Source organism: Phoca vitulina, unplaced genomic scaffold (assembly GCF_004348235.1).
Source record: "Phoca vitulina isolate PV1807 unplaced genomic scaffold, GSC_HSeal_1.0 scaffold15, whole genome shotgun sequence".
Classification (NCBI taxonomy): domain Eukaryota; kingdom Metazoa; phylum Chordata; class Mammalia; order Carnivora; family Phocidae; genus Phoca; species Phoca vitulina.
Genome location: NW_022589718.1, coordinates 10,487,474 through 10,507,901, shown reverse-complemented (window position 1 = coordinate 10,507,901; position 20,428 = coordinate 10,487,474). Strand labels below are relative to the sequence as shown.

The window sequence follows — 20,428 nt, the reverse complement described above, 5'->3', positions numbered from 1 at the left end:
CAAGTTTCCATTTCACTAAATTAGGTCAGCTTTTGACACCAGCATCATTTTCCCTGCCTTTTCTTTTTCAATCCTGCTGCGGCAGAGACCCAGGTGCAGTTGTGAGTGACCTACTTAATTAGAATTTGTGGAGCCCTCAGACAGAAATGTGTGGTGTCTTCATTCTATTTTGCTCAACAGACCTCCTTAATGAACTGAATCTCTAATTCAGCCAGCTAAAAACCACACATCTTAAGCAATTCCAAAATCCAAATATCCAAGTTTAATTATACTCATGAGTATACATTCAAATGCGGTACAGGCAAAAGAGTGATGGATGAATCAAGTGTGAGGGCCCGTTGGCTCTCAGTCCCACTCTTTTGCTGACCCCAGTGCAATCTTGGCACATCCCTCACCTTCCAGGGCCTCAGTCTTGTTACCTTGGTGAAGAGAAGGTTAGACTCCTGCATCCTTTTTGGCTTGACTCTCTATGAAGATTTCCTGAGCACCTACCAAGGATAAGGTGCTAGATAAAAGGGTAGAGGAGGTACAAAGATGAACTGACGTTGCCCTATCCTCAAAACTTTCCACTCCGTGAAGGAAGAGAAGATCACACAGAACAAAACCAAATGCCTAGTTAACCTCATTTATCTTATTTATTCCTCAGGATTGGCATTGTGACTGGCACACCATAGAGGCTGCATCTGATGGGAGGGAATCTGGAGTGGTTCACAGGTGTTCTATCTGAGTTGGCTTTTAAAAGGCCATTCAACTCTCAGGGGTTCCCTGATAACATTCTCCAATGTGATGCAAAATCTTAAGCCAACGTTCAAGGTTCTCCTCGTTCTGGTCCCAATATACCATTCAATCTCCATCTCTCTCTTACCCAGAACTCTGCTACAGCCCTGCTGTACCTCAGATATTACCCATAACTTTCTACTTCTCTGCTCACATTCACGCCATCCCTCATCCCGACATGTCCTCCAATCTCAACACAATCCAATTCCGTTATCCTTCAACATTTCGAATTTCTCCTGTTTTATGAAGGCAGTCTTACAAAGCCTTTCCTGACTCCTCCAATCATATGTTCTCTCTCCCTTCTTTGAAATTCCACAAGATTTATTGACACTTCTGTTATGGTACATATGCCACTTAGAACTGCATTACTGCCAGGTTATATCTTTGTCTCAAGATAATAATCTGTGACATTAGATGCTACATTATTCATCCATGTTTCCAAACAAATGGTGGGTATTCAGTAGATTGTTTGACAAGACAAATATAGAAAGGACAATCTAGGACTCAGAAACTGAATAAACAGTGGCAGTAAATTAGTACATTTGTGGCTTCTGCTTAAAATGGTGACTATTGCAGTTTGATTCTTGAACCTAGGGTTTGGTTGATAGAATCACAGTGGTTAGAAGTTTAAAAGACAGGCTGGATTCAGATTTCAGAACCTTGAATGCCAGGGTAATAAAAATGGCATAGGGCACCTGGGTGGCTCAGTTGGTTAAGCGTCTGCCTTCGGCTCAGGTCATGATCCCAGGGTCCTGGGATCGAGTCCCGCGTTGGGCTCCCTGCTCAGCGGGGAGGCCTACTTCTCCCTCTCCCTCTGCCTGCCACTATGCCTACTCGTGTTTTCTCTCTATCTCTCTGTCAAATAAATAAATAAAATCTTTAAAAAATAAAAAAATAAAATAAAATAAAAATGGCATATATTTAGATCTCAATGAGAGTCACGGATGGTTTCAGGAGCTGGAGAGTAACAAAACCTGAGATAGGAAGATCAAGCCAGAAGCATTCCAGTTAACGCATCAGTCTCCTGGGAATTGGGTTGGAGGTAAGTCCATCTCTGAAAGAAGAATCGAGTCTTGGTGTGCTGATAAAACTAAGTGCATGAACCTATAGATCTGTGAGTCCTGGAAAAGTCACTAAGCTAAATACTGCTTTGTAGGCTTCCTGGCAATCCGATATTTTAGTACCCACCTCAATAAAAGGAAAGAGACTCACACCAAAGCATCATTACTAAATTTCCAAACTGGTGAATAAGAGAATATTTGATATTTTTCCAGAGAAGGGAGAGGGGAACAGAATACAAAGGAGAGGGAATCAAAATAGCTTTGGATTGCCCAGCAATAACAGCAGAAGCTAGAAGACAGAGGGAAAATGTCTTTCAAATTCAGAAAGAAAAGCATTTCCCACCTAGAATTCTATGCTGAGCCAAACCATGAATGAAGGTAAGGGTAAAATGAACACATTTTCACACATACAAAGTCTCTGAAAACTTACCTTCAGAACACACTGAAACAAAAGTATAAACCAAGAAAGAGAAAAATAAGGCATAAAAGAAACAGGAAGGGTGCCTGGGTGGCTCAGTCAGTTAAGCATCAGACTCTTGATTTCAGCTCGGCTCATGGTCTCGGGCTCATGAGATTGAGCCCTGCATCGGGCTCCCCACTCAGTGGGGAGTCTGCTTGGGATACTCTCCCTCTCCCCCCACGATCTTTCCCCCCATGTTCTCTCTCTCTCTAATAAATAAGTCTGAAGAAGAAGAAGAAGAAGAGGAGGAAGAGGAAGAGGAAGGGGAAGGGGAAGAGGAAGGGGAGGAGGAGGAAGAGGAAGAGGAGGAAGAAGCAGGGAGCTAACACAAGAGTAAGGCATAAGGAACCCCCAGAACAACAGCGAGCCAGGACAGCACCTGTGTACCCAGCAAAAAGGGCAAGAACTGGAGACTGGAGCAGGTCAGGAATCTCAGGGAGACAGGATGTGTTAACTTTCTGTCTTAGCTCTCTAACTTGCTTTTCCTCTTACATGATTTCCAAGGTCTATCGATGTTGGATGCTTGGAGCTCCAGGACATCCATTTCCACTGTTGTGTAGTGTCACATTGAATTTATATATATCACACTTCATTTGACCATTTTTCTCTTGTTGGACATTTAGGTGATTTTAAAAACCTTACTTAGGACAAACAATGCAATAAGCAATCCATGTGCATGTGTGAGATTTCGTGAGGCTTCATGCCTAGCAGTGGGATGATCTGGTATGAATTTATGTTGACTAGATATTGCCAGACCAATATCCAAAGTGGTCATATCACGGTGGCGGCCTTTCAAACAAAACTTTAAAAAAAAAAAAGATTTTATTTATTTGAGAGAGAGCGAGAGAGAGAGAGAGCACAAGTGGGGAAAGGGGCAGAGGGAGAAGCAGACTCTCCGCTGAGCAGGGAGCCTGACCAGGGGCTTGATCCCAGAACTCTGGAATCATGACAGATGCCAAAATGACTGAGCCACCTAGGCGCCCATAAACAAAACTTTTTAACATGTTATACATGCATATAGACCTCCAGTATTCCCAAATAACATGCTTAGATTTTACTTCTTGACTTGTCAGTTTTAGACAGTATATATTGATTCTTTCCACAGAAGATGAATATTCAACTCTCCCTCACCCCTGCCCACCCCACTCAATTTCTCACCCCCATAACCTTCCCCAAAAGTTGTATCATTTTAGATAGATTAGTAATCAGTGTTGACATCATTACGTCGTCTCAGTGAGCCATGGCATATACTAAGATGACTTTTCCCCCATAGCCTGTTTGCCCTGGAGTAGCATCAGATTTCTCAAAGAAATGTCTCACTATTAAAATCAGTAGCTATGGGGCGCCTGGGTGGCTCTGATGTTAAGCGTCTGCCTTCGGCTCAGGTCATGATCCCAGGGTCTTGGGATCGAGCCCCACATCGGGCTCCCCACTCAGTGGGAAGCCTGCTTCTCCCTCTCCCACTCCCCCTGCTTGTGTTCCCTCTCTCGCTGTGTCTCTCTCTGTCAAATAAATAAATAAAATCTTAAAAAAAAAATCAATAGCTACACTTGGCAAGGGCGTACAGCAGCGATGTGATGGCTGCTTCTGGCCTACAGCAAGGGGAGACCAGACTCTCTTAGTGGTTTCAGGCAGAGACCCCAGCCCAATCTCTAAAGGAAGAGTGTGGAAGTCTCCCTCTCTCTCCTCTCTCTCTCTCTCTCTCTCACACACACACACAAATACAGATACACATTCACACCACTCTAAAGCAGATTTGCTTCCACTGACTTCCTAACTGATCAACCTTGCCTATATTTGGTCGAGTTGGCTCATCTTTACCCTCTTGCCCCCTCCACTCCCCCCCAGGAGCTCTGTATTTCCTGCCACCCCTGGCAGCTTGCTAATTCCCCTCGCTGGGTTTGGTTGCCCTCAATCCCAGCAGGACATATAATCAGCCTCAGGAAGTGATGAATACCAACTTACTCTCAATATTGTTCAGCCAGTGCTGAACAATATTTTTATTTTTATTGCTGATTACTCTGACTAACGAAATAAAGAACACTGTGCTTAGCTAATGTCCAATTAAACATTTGTTAAGGTCATCAAAATCTCCTGGCTTATTATCGCAGGTGACATTCTGAATCAATATCAGCAATAGAATCAATACCCAATTCCCTAAATACCAAATTCAGTAAGCACAGTGTCCAATTGTGAAAGGGCGAGAGGAAATATCTCTTCTCTTCCAGAATTACCAAGGGGCCAGCCAACCACCTTTATGTTGGTGAAGCTTGTTTATTTCTTGTATCTGCTAAATGCTCAGGCCTCTCACAGAACAAATGCAAAGGAAATCAGGCATGTCCCACGTGTCCAAGGGGAGCTCCACCTTCTCTTCCCTGGAGGTAAGCAGTAAGTCAGCTTTGGAGTAGGATGTCAGCAAGCCATGGGAGACAGGTAAATGCCCTACTTACCATAGAAGAGGAATGCTTTGGTCATGGGATGATGTAGGAAGGTCCGGTTGATGGTGAAGAAACACGCATCTGTCCCGCACTGGCCGAGCCTTCCAGTCTCCCCGGTCAGTGGGGACCACCAGAGCATGATGGGGTAGCTATCAGTTTCCAGTTGGGTTTTCCTATTCAAGGTCAGTGCTTCTTTCCTAGGCAGTGGATAGAGATGCGCAGACTCCTCTTCCATCTTTGCCTGTCCATCTCGTAAATCAGAATTTTTAAACTTCTTCCTTTCAAATTTTCCCAGTTCAACCACTACCTGAAAGAGAAGACAAGTATTACAGAGTCAGATGGTTTCATTGCCTCTTGCACGTCTCCCGTTCATCTTGATGATGGAGCCTCGTTTTAGTTTTCTATTGCAGCTAGAACAAATCACCACAAACTCAGCAACTGAAAACAACACATTTATTGGGGTGCTTGGGTGGCTCACTTGGTTGAGCATCCAACTCTTGATTTCCACTCAGATCGTGATCTCGGGGTCATGATCTCGGGGTCTTGGGATTGAGCCCCGCATTGGGCCCCACACTCAGTGAGGAGTCTGCTTGAGATTCTCTCTCCCTCTGCCCCTCCCCCCGTTGTCTCTCTAAAATGTAAATAAATTAAAAAAAAAGAAGAAGAAGAAGAAGAAGAAAGTAACCAACACATTTATTATTGCATAGTTCTGGAGGTGAGAAGTCTGACCTGAGTCTCACTAGGCTAAAAGCAAGGCGTCGGCAGGGTTACATTCTTCTCTGGAAGCTCTAGAGAATCCATTTTCTTGCTTTCCTATCTTTTAGAGACACCCACCGCTTGGCTCGCCACCCTTTCTCCATCGTCAAAGCCAGCAATGTTGCCTCTCTCTGATGCTTATTCCGTTGTCACATCTCTGTCTGACCACAGCCAGGGAAGACTCTTATCTTCTAAGGACTCATGTGATGACACTGGGCCCACACTGATAATTCTGGATAATCTCCTCATCTCGAAGTGTCTCACCTTAATCCCATCTGCAAGAGCCCTTCTGCCACGTGAATTTACATACCCAGGAGTTCCAGAGATTAGGGTGCTGACAAAATATTTATCAACAAGCATGCTTAATTCTACTAAACACATACCAGCTACATTTCTGCATTTCGTCGACATATAGAGTACCCGGAAATAGTTCTGTCTCTTAATGAAACCCGTGAGAGTCAGGGCTATTATCTGGCTCTTACTCGAGACTGCATTCTAGGGAGAATTCGTTATAAATCACCAACTGGTTTCTTTTTATTACAGTTAAAGGAGTCATAACACAAGTCTTCTATTTCTAATAATTTCTACTGTGGCATCAAGTGAAGTCTACCATGAGTACTGGGCTCCCCTCCATGTAAAACCACGTTTCTTTCTTTCTTTTAGGATGGTCTGGGTCACTGGATAGCTAGGCCATCAGTAATAAGAGTCTAGAGAGCAGGGCGGGCAGAGCGGACACAGATGGACAGTGATTCCCCACAAGTGATGGAAGCTCAGAAATGACATGCATACCAAAAACATGGCAATGTCTTCTGACATCAAAAGAAAAGCTCTTAGGGACGCCTGCGTGGTTTAGTCGGTTAAGCATCTGCCTTCGGCTCAGGTCATGATCCCAGGGTCCTGGAATTGAGTCCTGCATCAGGCTCCCTGCTCAGCGGGGAGCCTGCTTCTCCCTCTCCCTCTGCTGCTCCCCCCTGCTCGTTCTCTCTCTTGCTCTCTCAAATATATAAATACAAAAAAAAAAAATCTTAGAAAAAAAGGAAAGCTCTTAGCTTCGACACAGCCATTCCTCATAACTGAAAAAAGTGCCAAAGTAATTGTCTGGTAAGATCAAAGCTCTGGTAACTTCCCACAGAGAGTAGAGAACTCCACCCCCTCCCGCACAAGCCCGGACACCCACAAGACAGACGAGGAGGGAGTCAAGTATTTCCTCCAACCAGAATCCTGATCTGGCAGCAGAAGGTGGCAGAAGTCCAGCGCCAGCCTGTCTGCCAGAGTACTTTTATATGCATTATCTCATTCAATCTTGATCAAGAGGAAAAAGCCCAGAGAACACCTCTGTTTCCATCAGCCCCACACCTGAACTGCTCACATCCACAAATAATCTTTAGAAGTCTTTTGGATTTCCAAATGGACAGCTGGTGCTTGAATGGGTCCAAACTATATCTGAATTCATATCTATACTTTTTCTATTGCTGCGTCATTTTTACTTTAATTTGAAATCAGTAATGAACTTCAGAATCACTGACAAAATGAAATAGATGGCAAGACTAAAAAATGCTGCAGTTCAAACACCCACATTCAGGGATGCCTGGGTGGCTCAGTCAGTTAAGCGTCTGCCTTCAGCTCAGGTCATGATCCCAGGATCCTGAGATCGAGTCCACATCGGGCTCCCTGCTCAGGGGGCAGTCTGCTTCTCCCTCTCCCTCTGCCTGCCTGTCTACCTACTTGTAATCTCTCTCTCTCTGTCAAATAAATAAATAAAATCTTTTAAAAAAAAAAAAAAAGAATGACAAATGTATTAATGCGGATGCTTGTGTTCCACAGAATGGATGTGCTTATTCTTAGAATACACACGGCTTCTTCAAGAATGCCATCTTTCACAAGTCATCGTGATAGGGGGCTTTGAGAAAGCCATCTACATTTGACCCAGTAAGACAGACGGAGCTCTACTTTCTCTTTTTCTAGAACCAGGACCCTACAAGAGTCATAAATTGACCCCCTACTCACTGATTTTGTCTCTACCTGACACACCCACTCACTAAACCTCAGTTTTATCTATTGACAAAAAGAGTATTTCCCCTGCCTTAGACAGAAAACTCCCCAATCCTGAGAGATTAAGCAAAAAGTAAAGTACTTGGAGAGAACAGGGGTGGGTTGAGGGCGGGAAGGTTGGAATGGCTCAGCAATCGACACTAAGCAACCCAAATTCTTGCTACCTGGAGTGTGACAAGCAGAAAGACGGAGGCTGTGATGCATAGGCAAGATGCCAAAAGCTTCCTCCTCTGAATCCACACCATGCTGCCCGGCCCTGGGTGACTGACAGAGGGCTAGCCTGGTTACCAGGTGTTCTCGAGTCGGCCCACAGCCCAAGACAACTTCACGTGGAGGAACCATCTGGGTACAAATTTCTTCCACTGTCATTCCTGCTGGGACCTGGTTTCCATGAAGGACTGAGATCCCAGGTTCTGCAAGGGCCTGGCTTGGCATCGAGCGGGAACAGTATGCAGTCTTCTTAAGCTATCAACAGAGCAGCTGGAGATTCTTCAAACCAGAAGGCATCAAAAAATCCTGTAACAAATGAATAATTTTTTAGCCATAGTGCAGAAGATTTAATAAATGTAGTCTTTCAGGGTTATCACATAGAAACCTCACACTTTAAAACTAAAAGGAACCTTTGAGATCTGAGATACCTCACTCCTAGATAAGGAAACCAAAATCAGAGAGGTAAAGTGACTTGGTCAAGGTCACACAGCCCATTAGAGGACTGTGACAGGTCTACAATTAGGTCCTGAGTCTAAAATTCTGTTTCCACTTAATTTTCTCTGCCATCAGAAGATTGAATTCCACAAGTCACGTACATGTATTCATTTTCTTCTACTTAGGTTTCAAAGGCGTAGAAAAGTGGAATAGAAAGTACCATGATTGGGGAACCTGGGTGGCTTGGTTGGTTAAGCTTCTGACTCTTGGTTTCGGCTCAGGTCACCATCTCAGGGTTGTGAGACCAAGCCCTGTGTTGGGCTCCACACTGAGTGCAGAGTCTACCTCCCCCGTGTGTGTTCTCTCCCTCTCTCTAAAAATAAAAATGAAAAAAAAAAATTCCCCAAATTATCCACTCACTCCTGTAAAATTTAAGGAGAAAATAAATAAAAGTTCAGGCTTGGTTTGAAAATAGATCATGATCAACTGACGCAAATTTTCCCTAAGGAAAACAACTTCCGCCACAACATAAGGAATTCTGGTTATTGATATATTTGTTCAGTCTTTTATGGCAAGTGTAACAAAGCAGCGGGTTGTGTGAACAATACGATTCTCTGGAAGTTCTGAAATAAGATTTCCATCTGTCTGAAATGTATGATCTTTTCAAAAAGTTTTAAAAATGAACTAAAGAGTTCCAGACAATGCCTTTTATTCCCAGGGCTCTGTGCAGTCAAATGTCTCAGTCAAATGACCCTGTGGAGTTTCAGAACAGAGCAAGGATCAACATTCCTGAACCTGCTTTATAGTACCCCAAATATCTGGTTCTAAGATCTGATTGTACATCTTCCAGATACAGCATTAAAGGTATAATTAGAAATATAAAAATGATGTAGAATTCTGGTTAAAAACATTAGCCTTAAAGGTGTACTCCCTTCCCGTGCATCTACCTTGATTTACTTTAAGTCCAGGGTAAGTCCTTCAGCAACAAAATGACTCTTGGTTTCAGAAATCACCGATTATGTGTTTTTCCTCTTTTCCCTATGGAACTCTTGCAATCCACAGTAACTAAGAGAACAGCTCTGGAGTCAGCCTGCCAGGATTCAAATCTCAACTCCCCAGCTGGTTTAACCTAGCCTCTCAGTATCTCGATTTCCAAAATGTAGATAATAAGGGTGCCTAATCAGGAAGTTATTGAGAATTATATGAGATGAGATTACTAAAACACTTATTCAGAGTGTGGTACATAAATGTCCAATAACTATTTGCTATCTTATTTTTAAATATTCATTATAATTTTTATTATACTTTTAAGTGTAAAACGAAGCTGAATCATATAAAGTATGTTGCCGCCCCATCCACTGGAACTTCAAAAGGAGACACGCTCACTTTGCCAAAGTAAAGGAGATCACTAATATTTGTTGAGTGACCTATTGTAAGTGAGGCCCTTCCTAAGTGTTCAGCTTGCATGATATCATTCAATCCTCCCACAACTCTATGAAGGAAAAATTGCTGTCCTCATTTTTAAGGATGAGAAAACCCAGTTTGAAAAAAGTAAATTAATTTACCCAATACTACAACTTTATAAGGACTACAACCAGAAACTAATTAGACTCTGAGGTTCATGCATTCTTTTATATTTTTTAACACTAAGACTATAAAATTCCCACCCAATAATACTAACACAGATTATTTGCCTTCATCAGAGAAAAAAACCTGTATAAAACTGCTCTCGGTCGGCCGGTATACCAGAGAAAATAGTAACAAAAATCTGTAAGAACCTGAAAATTGCCTTCCCTTCTACTCAGTTGATGCTAGTAGCTATGAACTACCTAAAATGTGGAGCTAGCACTTAGGGTTTCAATCCTGGCTCTGTCATTTACACATAATATAAATTTGGACAAGTTACTAAATCTTTGTAAGCTTCGGTTTCATCACAATAAAGAATAAATGTTCACTGTCATTATTTCTTTCCCTTGCATTACAGGAAGATGATCCAATTTCTGTTTTATATGCAAAGGCTATTTATTATAGCTAGAATTAATGTAACCCAGATTAGGTAATGAATTATCACCACCTTAAGTGGGTATAAAACTCTATCTTCTTCAGAAGATTTTAACATCTATCACTCCACTCAATCTTATTGATAACCACTTTGTAAAGTAAGCAAGGTAGGTTTTATTCTTAGTTCCCACAAATAAGGAAACCGAGCCTCAGCGAGTTTAAGTGATTTGCCCAAGATCATAGTTTCTATAGGTTGAAGTGGGTCTAGAAATCAGGTCACCTCTCTTCAGGCTCATGGGAAAGAAAAGAGATGGAGGAAATAGGGACCACTTGTTAGGAGTCAAAGAGGGTCAGTAATAAAGGAAAACAAAAGATAGGGTGAGAGGGGCGCCTGGGTGGCTCAGTTGGTTAAGCGACTGCCTTCGGCTCAGGTCATGATCCTGGAGTCCCAGGATCGAGTCCCACATCGGGCTCCCTGCTCAGCAGGGAGTCTGCTTCTCCCTCTGACCCTCCTCCCTCTCATGCTCTCTGTCTCTCTTTCTCTCTCTCGCAAATAAAAAAAAAAAATCTTAAAAAAAAAGATAGGGTGAGAATGGGAAGATATAGTTTGGGGTATTTTTACAGCTACCACAATGCTGTCCTAGGGTCTGTCCTAGGTAGGGCCTTTTTAAGTCTTGACATGGCTGTATGAACTATGACAGAGGAATTTAAGGTTACAAATTCCCTTTCATCCAAAGAATCTCAATTTAGCTTATACCCACAAAGCCAGAGGTATAGTGAGGTCTCAGGGACTGAGCTGTGGTTAAATGCTCACCACTATTCTAAAGAACAGAGCCAGTTCGTGTAGATGGTACTACAATTTATAGCATGCAGCTATCAACCAGACCTTGGGGCACATCAACCTAATATGTGGTATCAATTACCCAGGAGCTTGTCTTCCAGTCACCAGTGCCCCCACTGGTGGGACAGATGGACTTGCAGAGAGCGTGGCAAAAGTCAGTAAGCACCATGCAATGGGGCTCCAGGAGGAAAGCTCCCTTCTGTTTCATCACTGCCCGCAGGGTGAATCTCAGAGTCCGCCAAGAAGGTGCCCCAGAACACTCCATTCCCGGATGAAGCAATGTGTGCTTGTTCAGACAACCATGGTAGGTAACATCTGAAACGGACACTCGCTAACCAACCCTCTTGACCCTAGAGCTGAGCTTCTGAAATGCATTTTTCGGGTTGTGTGCACTGCCTGGGGCTGGCCATCTGCTGCCCAGAGCGGGATCTGAAGCTGAGCGTGACTAGCTCACACTCCTGCAAGCACTAGTCCATCAAAACCAGCAATACCTTCACCCTAAAATAATTTCAAATTTCTCCACCTTGTTTTGAATTAAAATGGACAGAGGAGGGATCTTAGAGCAGTCTGAGGATGCCAGCTTCAAATTTCAGCCTCGCAGTGCCAGTCCAAGGTATAGGTTAAGGGTCTCAGAAATGGGACTCAGAAGATGATTTCTGCCCTGCATCTCTGAGTATAAAATGAGAGGGTAACCCTGGGGGACGCATGGGGTTTTGTGACCCTGACACTTTATGTGTCTCTATCTCTCCCTTCCTGTCCCCATGGCAAGGGGAAGAGGTGAGGCAGAGGCTGGGAACTCTGGGAAGGCTCTTTTGATCATCTCTCCCCTAGTCATTGGTGGGTCAATTGAGTTAATAAGCGACTGACTGTTTAAACAGAGCTTAAGGTTAGACCAGGGAGAGTCTTTAAAAGGAATGTATCTAATTACCAAGCTTAAATTATACCCACTAAGGTGTAATTTCTCAAGTAGGTTTGACTCCCCCAAAGTATGTTTTCATTTTATAACGTATAAATCCTCACAATATCCCTTAAACAGGACTGTCCTGAGAAAGACAGATGATGGCAGGCTGGTGGGAAGGTCTAAGGGCCTTTGGACGACTCTCCAGGAGCTTTTCAACCACTCCCTTCAATTACTTGTCCTCATCAACACTCCTCTTTCATTCCTATTCGGTTTCTCCAAAAGCCTGACAACTGGTGTTCCTACCAGTCTGACCCTTTGCACTCTCCAGTTGGCTGTACAGTTGTTTCTGGGATGTAAACTGGATCTCTCTCCTCTGATTACGATCCATCAATGGTTTCCCACGGATTTCAAGATTAAGATCAAATGCATTAGCTCCGAAAACAAGACTCCCTGTACCCTACCCTACTTCTCCAGCTTCCTCCACACATAGCCTTTGTTCCGACTCTTCCTGGAGTGTAGCTTCCTGTTCTGTGCTCTAGTCCTTACCTAGCACATCCACACCTCCTTCACTAGCCCAGCCATTCTCCTAGACTCTCCAAGCCACCTGCTTTGGCCAGCCTTACCCCTCCCAATGCCAAGTTGGGAGATCTAGGTCCATATCATTGTGCTTGTTTCTATCACAGCAGGGGAAAGAATACAGGAAGCTGGCAGATTTCAGGAAACTTTCTAAAGTTGCTTTATTGGATGCATATAAAACACTTGTCGAACATTAAAAAGTTGACATACTCTTAATTTGCAGAAAACTTCCTTAGTGCCTGTGCCTGTTCCTTGGGCACGTGGTGAACATGGCATGGTGGTTCATTTCCACTTTCATCCAATTTTCTTTATTGACATTTATTGGTGTTCGTTTTCCTCACTCTTTTTAAAAAGACTTCATATTTTGCTAAGCATTTATTTTTACTAGAGTGCTTAGGGTTGAAGATTTCTCTCTGGGAAGGTCATCCTCTTCCACCAAGCACACATTTCAGGTAAGACAGATAAATAAGGAGAGATGAAGGGATACTGGCAGTCATGTGAGGCCAGGCTGGTGATTAATGGTGGGGAGTGGGGGAGAATTTGCAGCCTGAGACCTTCACATCTCTATTGTAGAACCAAAGGTGATGTCATTCTTAACACTTAAATTCTGGACATGCTGAAGCATTCAAATTATGTAGTATTAATATAACCTCATTTAGTGGTGCTACTTAATGAAGAAACTAACTTAAAACATTTCCAGACCAAAAAAAAGCAAAAAACAGAAAAGACTGATATGAAGCCTCAAATAGAAGCATTCAAAGGGAATAGGTTTTTTTAAATAAAGGTGAGGGCACAAAATTGTGAAGATTCTGTATTACACCAAGAACTTAGCTTCCGAAGAGCAAGACTTTCTCAATCTTTCTCCTTGGAAGGTCTTCTTAGTAACTGTTCTTTCTCGAAGAAGAGTTAATTGGTTACGATGTAACAATCTTCCTACCCGGCAAAAGATGTGAATTGAAATCCCTCATCTGCTTTGATCATTTATGTAATCATGAGTGAGGCACCGGTTAAATAACACCAACACAATGTGGCTAACACTCCACATGCCCAAAGACAAAGGGCTGGACCAGGGGATCTCCTGGGGCTTCATCCCAAAATGAAGCTCTCCGATCCCACAAATAGTGTCCAGGAGCAAAAACTCTCCACGGAAGAAAGACCGATCAGGTAAGACAGTTATTAAGGTAGTCTGAGTCATCATAAACCAAGAGTTCTGTAAATATAAAGAAATATTTCTATATAACAAGTTTAGGGTTACTTTATCTTCATTCTCCTTTTTAGTAATTCAGTATTAACTTTTGAAAACTCAAATTTTATTCTCAAAGAAATAAATACCTTAAAAACACTGTAAATAAAGACAGACATATATTTTTTTTAATGTTTAACAACCCATGTTCAGAAACACTATAATGTTTATCGGGAAACGCTGATAATTGAATTAGGTATTGCATTCCCACTGAAATCAACACTTTACATTCCACATTTAGAAAGCATTTAAACATGGGTTGGAAATGTCTGCATCTGAGCAATACTTACACATCTGTGAATAACGTTATTGTTTGTCCAAACTATGTTCTTGTTCTTTATTTTCAAAATTTAACCCTAGTTTTAATTTTTTTAATGTACTGTTTGTAGGATAAACAGTTCTTTCAAGTGAAGAATAAAACATGAGCCATAGTAACAGTTAACAGTTAATGCTGTGTATTTAATTCACTGTTACACACTGCCATCTAGCAGGCAGCCCGCAAAGGAAGAGTTACTACAGCAGTATCAAAGATGGAGCTGACCTTAATGAACCTCTGACGCTAGGACAGTGCTTGTGGCTTGCAGACAGCAGGAGAAAGTTGTGAAATTGAGGTGAGGGTGCTTCTAGATTGGTGGGTCTGCCACTTTAGTGTGCAAATACCTGGGTTGCTTATTCGATGCGGATAGCTGGGACCCACCTGAAAGCCCCCTCCCTTTGAGAGACCGCGGGGTGGACCAGAAGCAATGCCCTAGTTGTAGTGTGACATCACGAGCAAGCCCAAGATTGGTCATGAGCTTCTGGGTTGTCTCATGTGGAGGGAAGGAAGGGCATACAAGGAGAAGGAGGTTCTGAAGACCAACTTGCCATACACCCAGCCAGAGCGCAAGCACTCCGCAAATGAAATGAACCAGCCAAGTCACCGCAGGCATTTTAGGGAGATGTGGCAGCGAGTAGGGGGGCAGTCTGTCGGGAGGTGTGATGTTAAGGAAAACAGTCCTTTTGCGTGACATTTGCTACATATTCAAGAATCATTAAAAGATGCCCAGAAAATGAATATCACATCGATGTTATTTCTCCATCTTACACAAAATGAGGGCGCTAATCGGGTGAAAAATACCGAAGAAATGGATTGCATATGGATAACGAAAGCCTGCCGGTCTTGGGGCTCCCCCCAGGGCATTTTCTCCATGAAATACGCAATGCCCGCTATAGCTGGGCGGTCAGAATCCCTACCACTTCTGCACACAATTCCAGCAACAAGTGATTCTCAGAGAAAATGTGGGGAAGAAGGATGCAATTCTCAACGCAACCTGGCAGAGTGAGGCTCTGGAACTGGAAGGGCTGGGAGGATCGTGGCAAAGGGGAGGGACGTGAAATGCCCCCAGTTGCCGGCGGCGGGGACCCGCGGGCCTTCCCCGGGCTCCTGCGGGGGCTCTGGCGCGTCACCGGCCTCCCACCTGTACTTTTCCAGCCCCTGATAGTTTTAAATCTCAGGCGGTCTCTGGAAAGCGCTGCCCAAGGTTTCCCAAAACAGACTTGGCTTCTTTTTCCGCGCACAACTCCGTCTTTCTCTGGCATACACTGCCTTCTGGGCACAAAGAGGAGGTGTCCTGAGGCTGCGAGTCCGGCGGGCGGCTTCCCAGCTTCCGTGCGCACCAGGAAGTCTCCTTTGATTTGTGGGCATCAAGACCCTGTCCCCACCAAGTATCACTCCAGCCAGAAAAGACCCAGTGCCTCCCACTCACCTTGTCTCGGGGTAGGAGGCTCGCTCGGCGGCAGGCAGCCCCGCGCTTTTCCACTTTCAGTTTGCACCCTGCCCGAGCTGGGGCGAAGACTCGGAAAGGAGGTTTGGGAAAGGGGGTAGAACTCTTTGCGCGCCCAGGCCCAGCGATCCTTGATCCAGGTTTTCGCCGGTGCCGGGCTTAGAATCCAGTCCACAGGGGTTCCCGGGAGCATTTGTTCCTCCCCTCACACGCGAGCCCCCACATTTCTTGAAAGTTCCTGGGAAGCTCCTGAAATTCTCTTAAGTCAGTCGTGGGACACTTTCTGCATCTCAAACTCTGATAGGACTGAAGCAAATTCAGTCACCTATTCAGGAAAACTGAGAACATGGTAAGCAGAGCAGAGACCTGGGTACCTTTCATCGGGTACCGTGTTTGGTAGACTGAGCAGGATGATCATTTGCCAGTAAAATGAAACTTACTTCAGGCTACTGAATTCCAAATTCGGAGAACCCAAGTAGAATTATTTTGCTCTAGCCCGCAGGAAGGTGATACAGGTAGGGAGGTAATTCAAGACCTTGGTAGGGCCAGGCCTAGGTTGAGGCAAGTGAGGCATCCAGGGCTCAAAATATGAGGAGACACTGACTGAGCCATGTAAATGCTGGGCACACTTGCAGGAACCTGAGTCATCGCTGCCCTAGGCCTGCCTCACTATAGTCCTGGCCCCGAGAGTTCCAGTGCCAAGCACCTCAATTAACTTCTCTGTAAAAACCAGTTGATGATAATAATGGTATCAACTTCAAGGAACACCAAACACAAAGGAAAAGATTGATAAATTGGATATCATTGAAACTAAATTCTGTTCATCAAAGACACTATTGCTAGAAGGGAAAACAATCCAGAGTAGAAAATATTCGCAATAGATTTATTTAAGAAAGAATTCATATCCAGAATATAGCCAAGAATGCCTATAATGTGATAAGAAAGAATTGAAAAAGCATCCTAATAAAAATCTCCTCTGGGAAGGAAGGGACCAAAGACTTATACAGCACTTCATCAAAGAAGAATCTGGCCAGTAAGTATGTGAAAAGATGCTTAACTTCTTTAGTCATCAGAGAAATGCAGATTAACACAACAATTATATACTACTACACATCCACCCACCCCAAAATTCGTGTGGAACCACAAAAGACCTGGAGTAGCCAAAGCAATCTTGAGAAGAACAAAACTGGAGGTATCACAATCCCAGATTTCAAGATATAAGACCATAGTAATCAAAACAGTATGGTACTAGCATAAAAATAGCCACAGAGATCAATGGAACAGGATAGAGAGCCCAGAAATAAGCCCCACTCCTATATGGTCAATTAATTTATGACAAAGGAGGCAAGAATATAACATGGGGCAAAGACAGTTGTTTCAATACATAGTGTTGGATAAACTGGACAGCTACATACGAAACAATGAAGCTGGACTGCTTACCTACATCATACCAAAAAATAAATTTGAAATGGAGTAAAGACCTAAATATGAGATCCAAAACCATAAAACTCCTGAAAGAAAAGATAAGCAGCAATCTCTTGGACACTGACCTTAGCAACATATTTATGGAGATGCCTCCTGAGGCAAGGGAAACAAAAGCAGAAAATAAAGGATTGGGACTATATCAAAATAAAAAGCTTTGCATAGCAAAGGAAACCATCAACAAAACAAAAAGGCAACCTAGTGAACGCAAAAGATATTTGCAAAAGATATATCTAATAAGGGGTTAATATCTAAAATATATGAAGAACTTATACAACTCAACACCAAAAAAACCAAACAATCCAATTAAAAAATGGGCAGAGGACCTGAATAGACAGTTTTCCAAAGAAGACATCCAGATGGCCAACATGAAAAAAATGTCGGAAACATGAAAAAATGTTCAACATCACTAATCACTGGGGAAATAAAAATCAAAACCACAATGAGATATCACCTCACACTAGTTAGAAAGGCCAGAATCAGACAAAAAATAACAAGTGTTGGTTAGAATCTGGAGAAAAAAAGACCCCCTGTGCACTGCTGGTGGGAATGCAAACTGGCACACCACTATGGAAAACAGTATGGAGATTCCTCAAAAAATTAAAAAATAGAACCGCCATATGATCCAGTAATTCCACTTCTTGGTATTTATCTGAAGAAAATGAAAAACTAACTCAAAAAAAAAAAAAAATATATATATATATATACACAGTTGACTCTTGAACAATGTGGGAGTTAGGGGCACGCCAACCCCCACCCCATACATATTTGGTATATGTATTATATACTGTATTCTTAGCATAAACTAAGCTAGAAAAAAAATGTTAAAAATCCCAAGGAAAAGAAAATACATTTACAGTACTGCACTTTATTTATTGAAAAAAAAAATTCACATATAAGTGGATCCATACAATTCAAACCCATGTTGTTGAAGGGTTAATGGTATGCACCCCCGCATTCATTGCAGCATTATTTACAATACCCAAAGATATCGTAAGAACCTAAATGTCTATCAGTTGATGAGTTGGATAAGAAATGTAGTATATACACACAACGTATATATATACAAAATGTATATACATACAAAATGTATATACATACATATATACATATATCACTTCCCCTACTTAAACAATTTGCGGAGTGTGGTGTGGTACACCTGGTGAGTATTATCTAGCTTTTGATTTCTTCCACATTATTATTTCTTAAGAAGCTTCATCTTTTGATTTACTTTTTAAGTAAATGTATATACATACATTTTTCATTAAAAAATGAAATCTTTGCCGTTTGTGATGTGATGGACCTAGAGGGCATTATGCTAAGTGAAATAAGTCAGACAGAAGGACAAATACCATATAATCTCACTTGCATGTGGAATAAAAAAAAAAAAAAACAGGGGCCCCTGGGTGGCTCAATCAGTTAAGTGTCTGAATCTTGGTTTCAGCTCAGGTCGTGATCTGTGGGTCATGAGATTCAGCCCCACAATGAGCCCCGCATTAGGCTCTGCACTCAGCAGGGAATCTGCTTGAAGACTCTCTCCTTCTGCACCTCCCCCCCCAACTCAAATAAATAGATAAATCTTAAAAAAATAAAAATAAAAATAAAACAGAAAGGCAACAGAGCTCATAGAAACAGAGAACAGAATGGGGGAGGGGGAAAATGGGTGAAGGCAGTCAAAAGGCACACACTTATAGTTACGAAAATGTCATAGGCGGGCACCTGAGTGGCTCAGTCTGTTAAGCATCTGACTCTTGATTTTGGCTCAGGTCATGATCTCAGGGTCCTGAAATTAAGCCTTGGGCTTCACACTCAGTTCTGAGTCTGCTTGAGATGCTCCCTCTCCCTCTGCCCCTCCCCCCACTCTGTCTCTCTCATGTTCTCTCATTCTAAAATAAATAAAAAGCCTTTTTAAATATGTCATAGGTATTTAATGTGCAGATCGTGATTAGAGTTAAAAAGTATGAATTGCATATTTGAAATTTGCTGAGAGTAGATCTTTAACATTCTCATCATTAGGAAAAAATTGCAATTATATAGTGACAGATGTTAACTAGACTTACTATAGTGATCCTCTAGCAGTATATACATCTATCAATCATTATTTTGTACTACTGAAACTAATATATGTCAATAATAAATCAGTTTAAAAAGCTATTCATTGGATTCACCTATTGGTGGTGAGCAGGAAAGGAGTATTATTCTAAATCAACCTGAAAAATATATCACTTCTCCTACTTAAAACAATTTGGGGAGTGTGGGGTGGTACACCTTGTGAGTATTATCTAGCTTTTGATTTCTTCCACATTATTATTTAAGAAGCTTCATCTTTTGATTTACTTTTTAAGTAATCTCTACACCCAAGGGAGGGCTGAACTCATTACCTGGAGACCAAGAGTCACAGGCTCTGCTACTGAGCCAGCCAGGCATCCCTCTTCCATATTATTTTAAACTTGATTTTATTAACATAAGAGGGCATTGTATGTGTGACTGCCCTCTAGGTCTTTAAACCAGGAAAGGCAAGTAGATGAGTGAGAACAATCAAAATTGTTGTGTTTTTTTTTTAAAGATTTTATTTATTTATTTGACCGAGAGAGACAGCCAGAGAGGGAACACAAGCAGGGGAGAGGGAGAAGCAGGCTTCCCTCGGAGCAGGGAGCCCGACGCGGGGCTCGATCCCAGGACCCTGGGATCATAACCTGAGCGAAGGCAGACGCTGAACGACTGAGCCACCCAGGCGCCCCTCAAAACTGTTTCTTATGAAGCAATGTAAACTATGCATTTAACATACCACCAGTCATCATATAGCCCCCTTTTTCAAATGGGATAGTTTGCTAAAGGGTAACTTGCCTAAAGATACTTAGTAAATACCAGTTGGTTTTCATAACCTAAATTTGGCTCCAAAAACCACTGCCAAATCAATGGTTTCCAAGAGGGCGTTTTGTTTAAGATTTATTTAATTATTTTTAGAGGGAGATTGACAGCGGAGGGGAGGGACAGAGGGAGAGGGAAAGAGCGAATTCTCAAGCCACATCCCCGCTGAGCAAGGAGTCCGGGAAGGGACTGGATTCCAGGACCCTGAGATCACGACTTGAGTCGAATCCATCAGTTAAGCCTCAGCTTAACTGACTGAACCACCCAGGCACCCCTCCAACAGGGTGGTCTCAATTCATAGTTTTCACCTGTATGCAGCAAATACATTACTTATGATATACTTAATTATTTTATAATGTAATATGCAAAGTAAGTGCCCATCCTTATTCTGAGATTATGCCTTTTTTGCTCTTTTGGTATTAAACTGGCCTTTCTTGAGAAAAACGGTGTGAGCTACTAAACGTTTTTTTTTCTTGTCAAATTAAAAAGAGAGGGACAAACTTAATCCTTTTTTTTTTTTTTTTGCTTTTAATATTACCTAATCCATAAATGTCAAAGGTC

The 20,428-nt window shown here is 42.5% G+C and overlaps 1 protein-coding gene across 4 annotated transcripts in view; it reads right to left on the bottom strand.

Annotated features, from left to right (window-relative positions):
* FUT10 (fucosyltransferase 10) overlaps positions 1-15,580 on the bottom strand; it is a 72,306-nt gene extending 56,726 nt beyond the window's left edge. For 2 of the 4 annotated variants that reach the window (XM_032413488.1, XM_032413486.1), the window contains exons 1-3: positions 15,497-15,580; positions 7,709-8,060; positions 4,749-5,043 (exon numbers count right to left, since the gene is read on the bottom strand). In XM_032413488.1, the coding sequence (XP_032269379.1) occupies positions 4,749-5,043; positions 7,709-7,789 (376 nt within the window). In that variant the 5' untranslated portion in view covers positions 7,790-8,060; positions 15,497-15,580. The remainder of the gene's footprint in view (positions 1-4,748; positions 5,044-7,708; positions 8,061-15,496) is intronic. The other 2 variants (XM_032413487.1, XM_032413485.1) reach the window with 1 other exon arrangement.
* Positions 15,581-20,428: the final 4,848 nt, after the last annotated feature.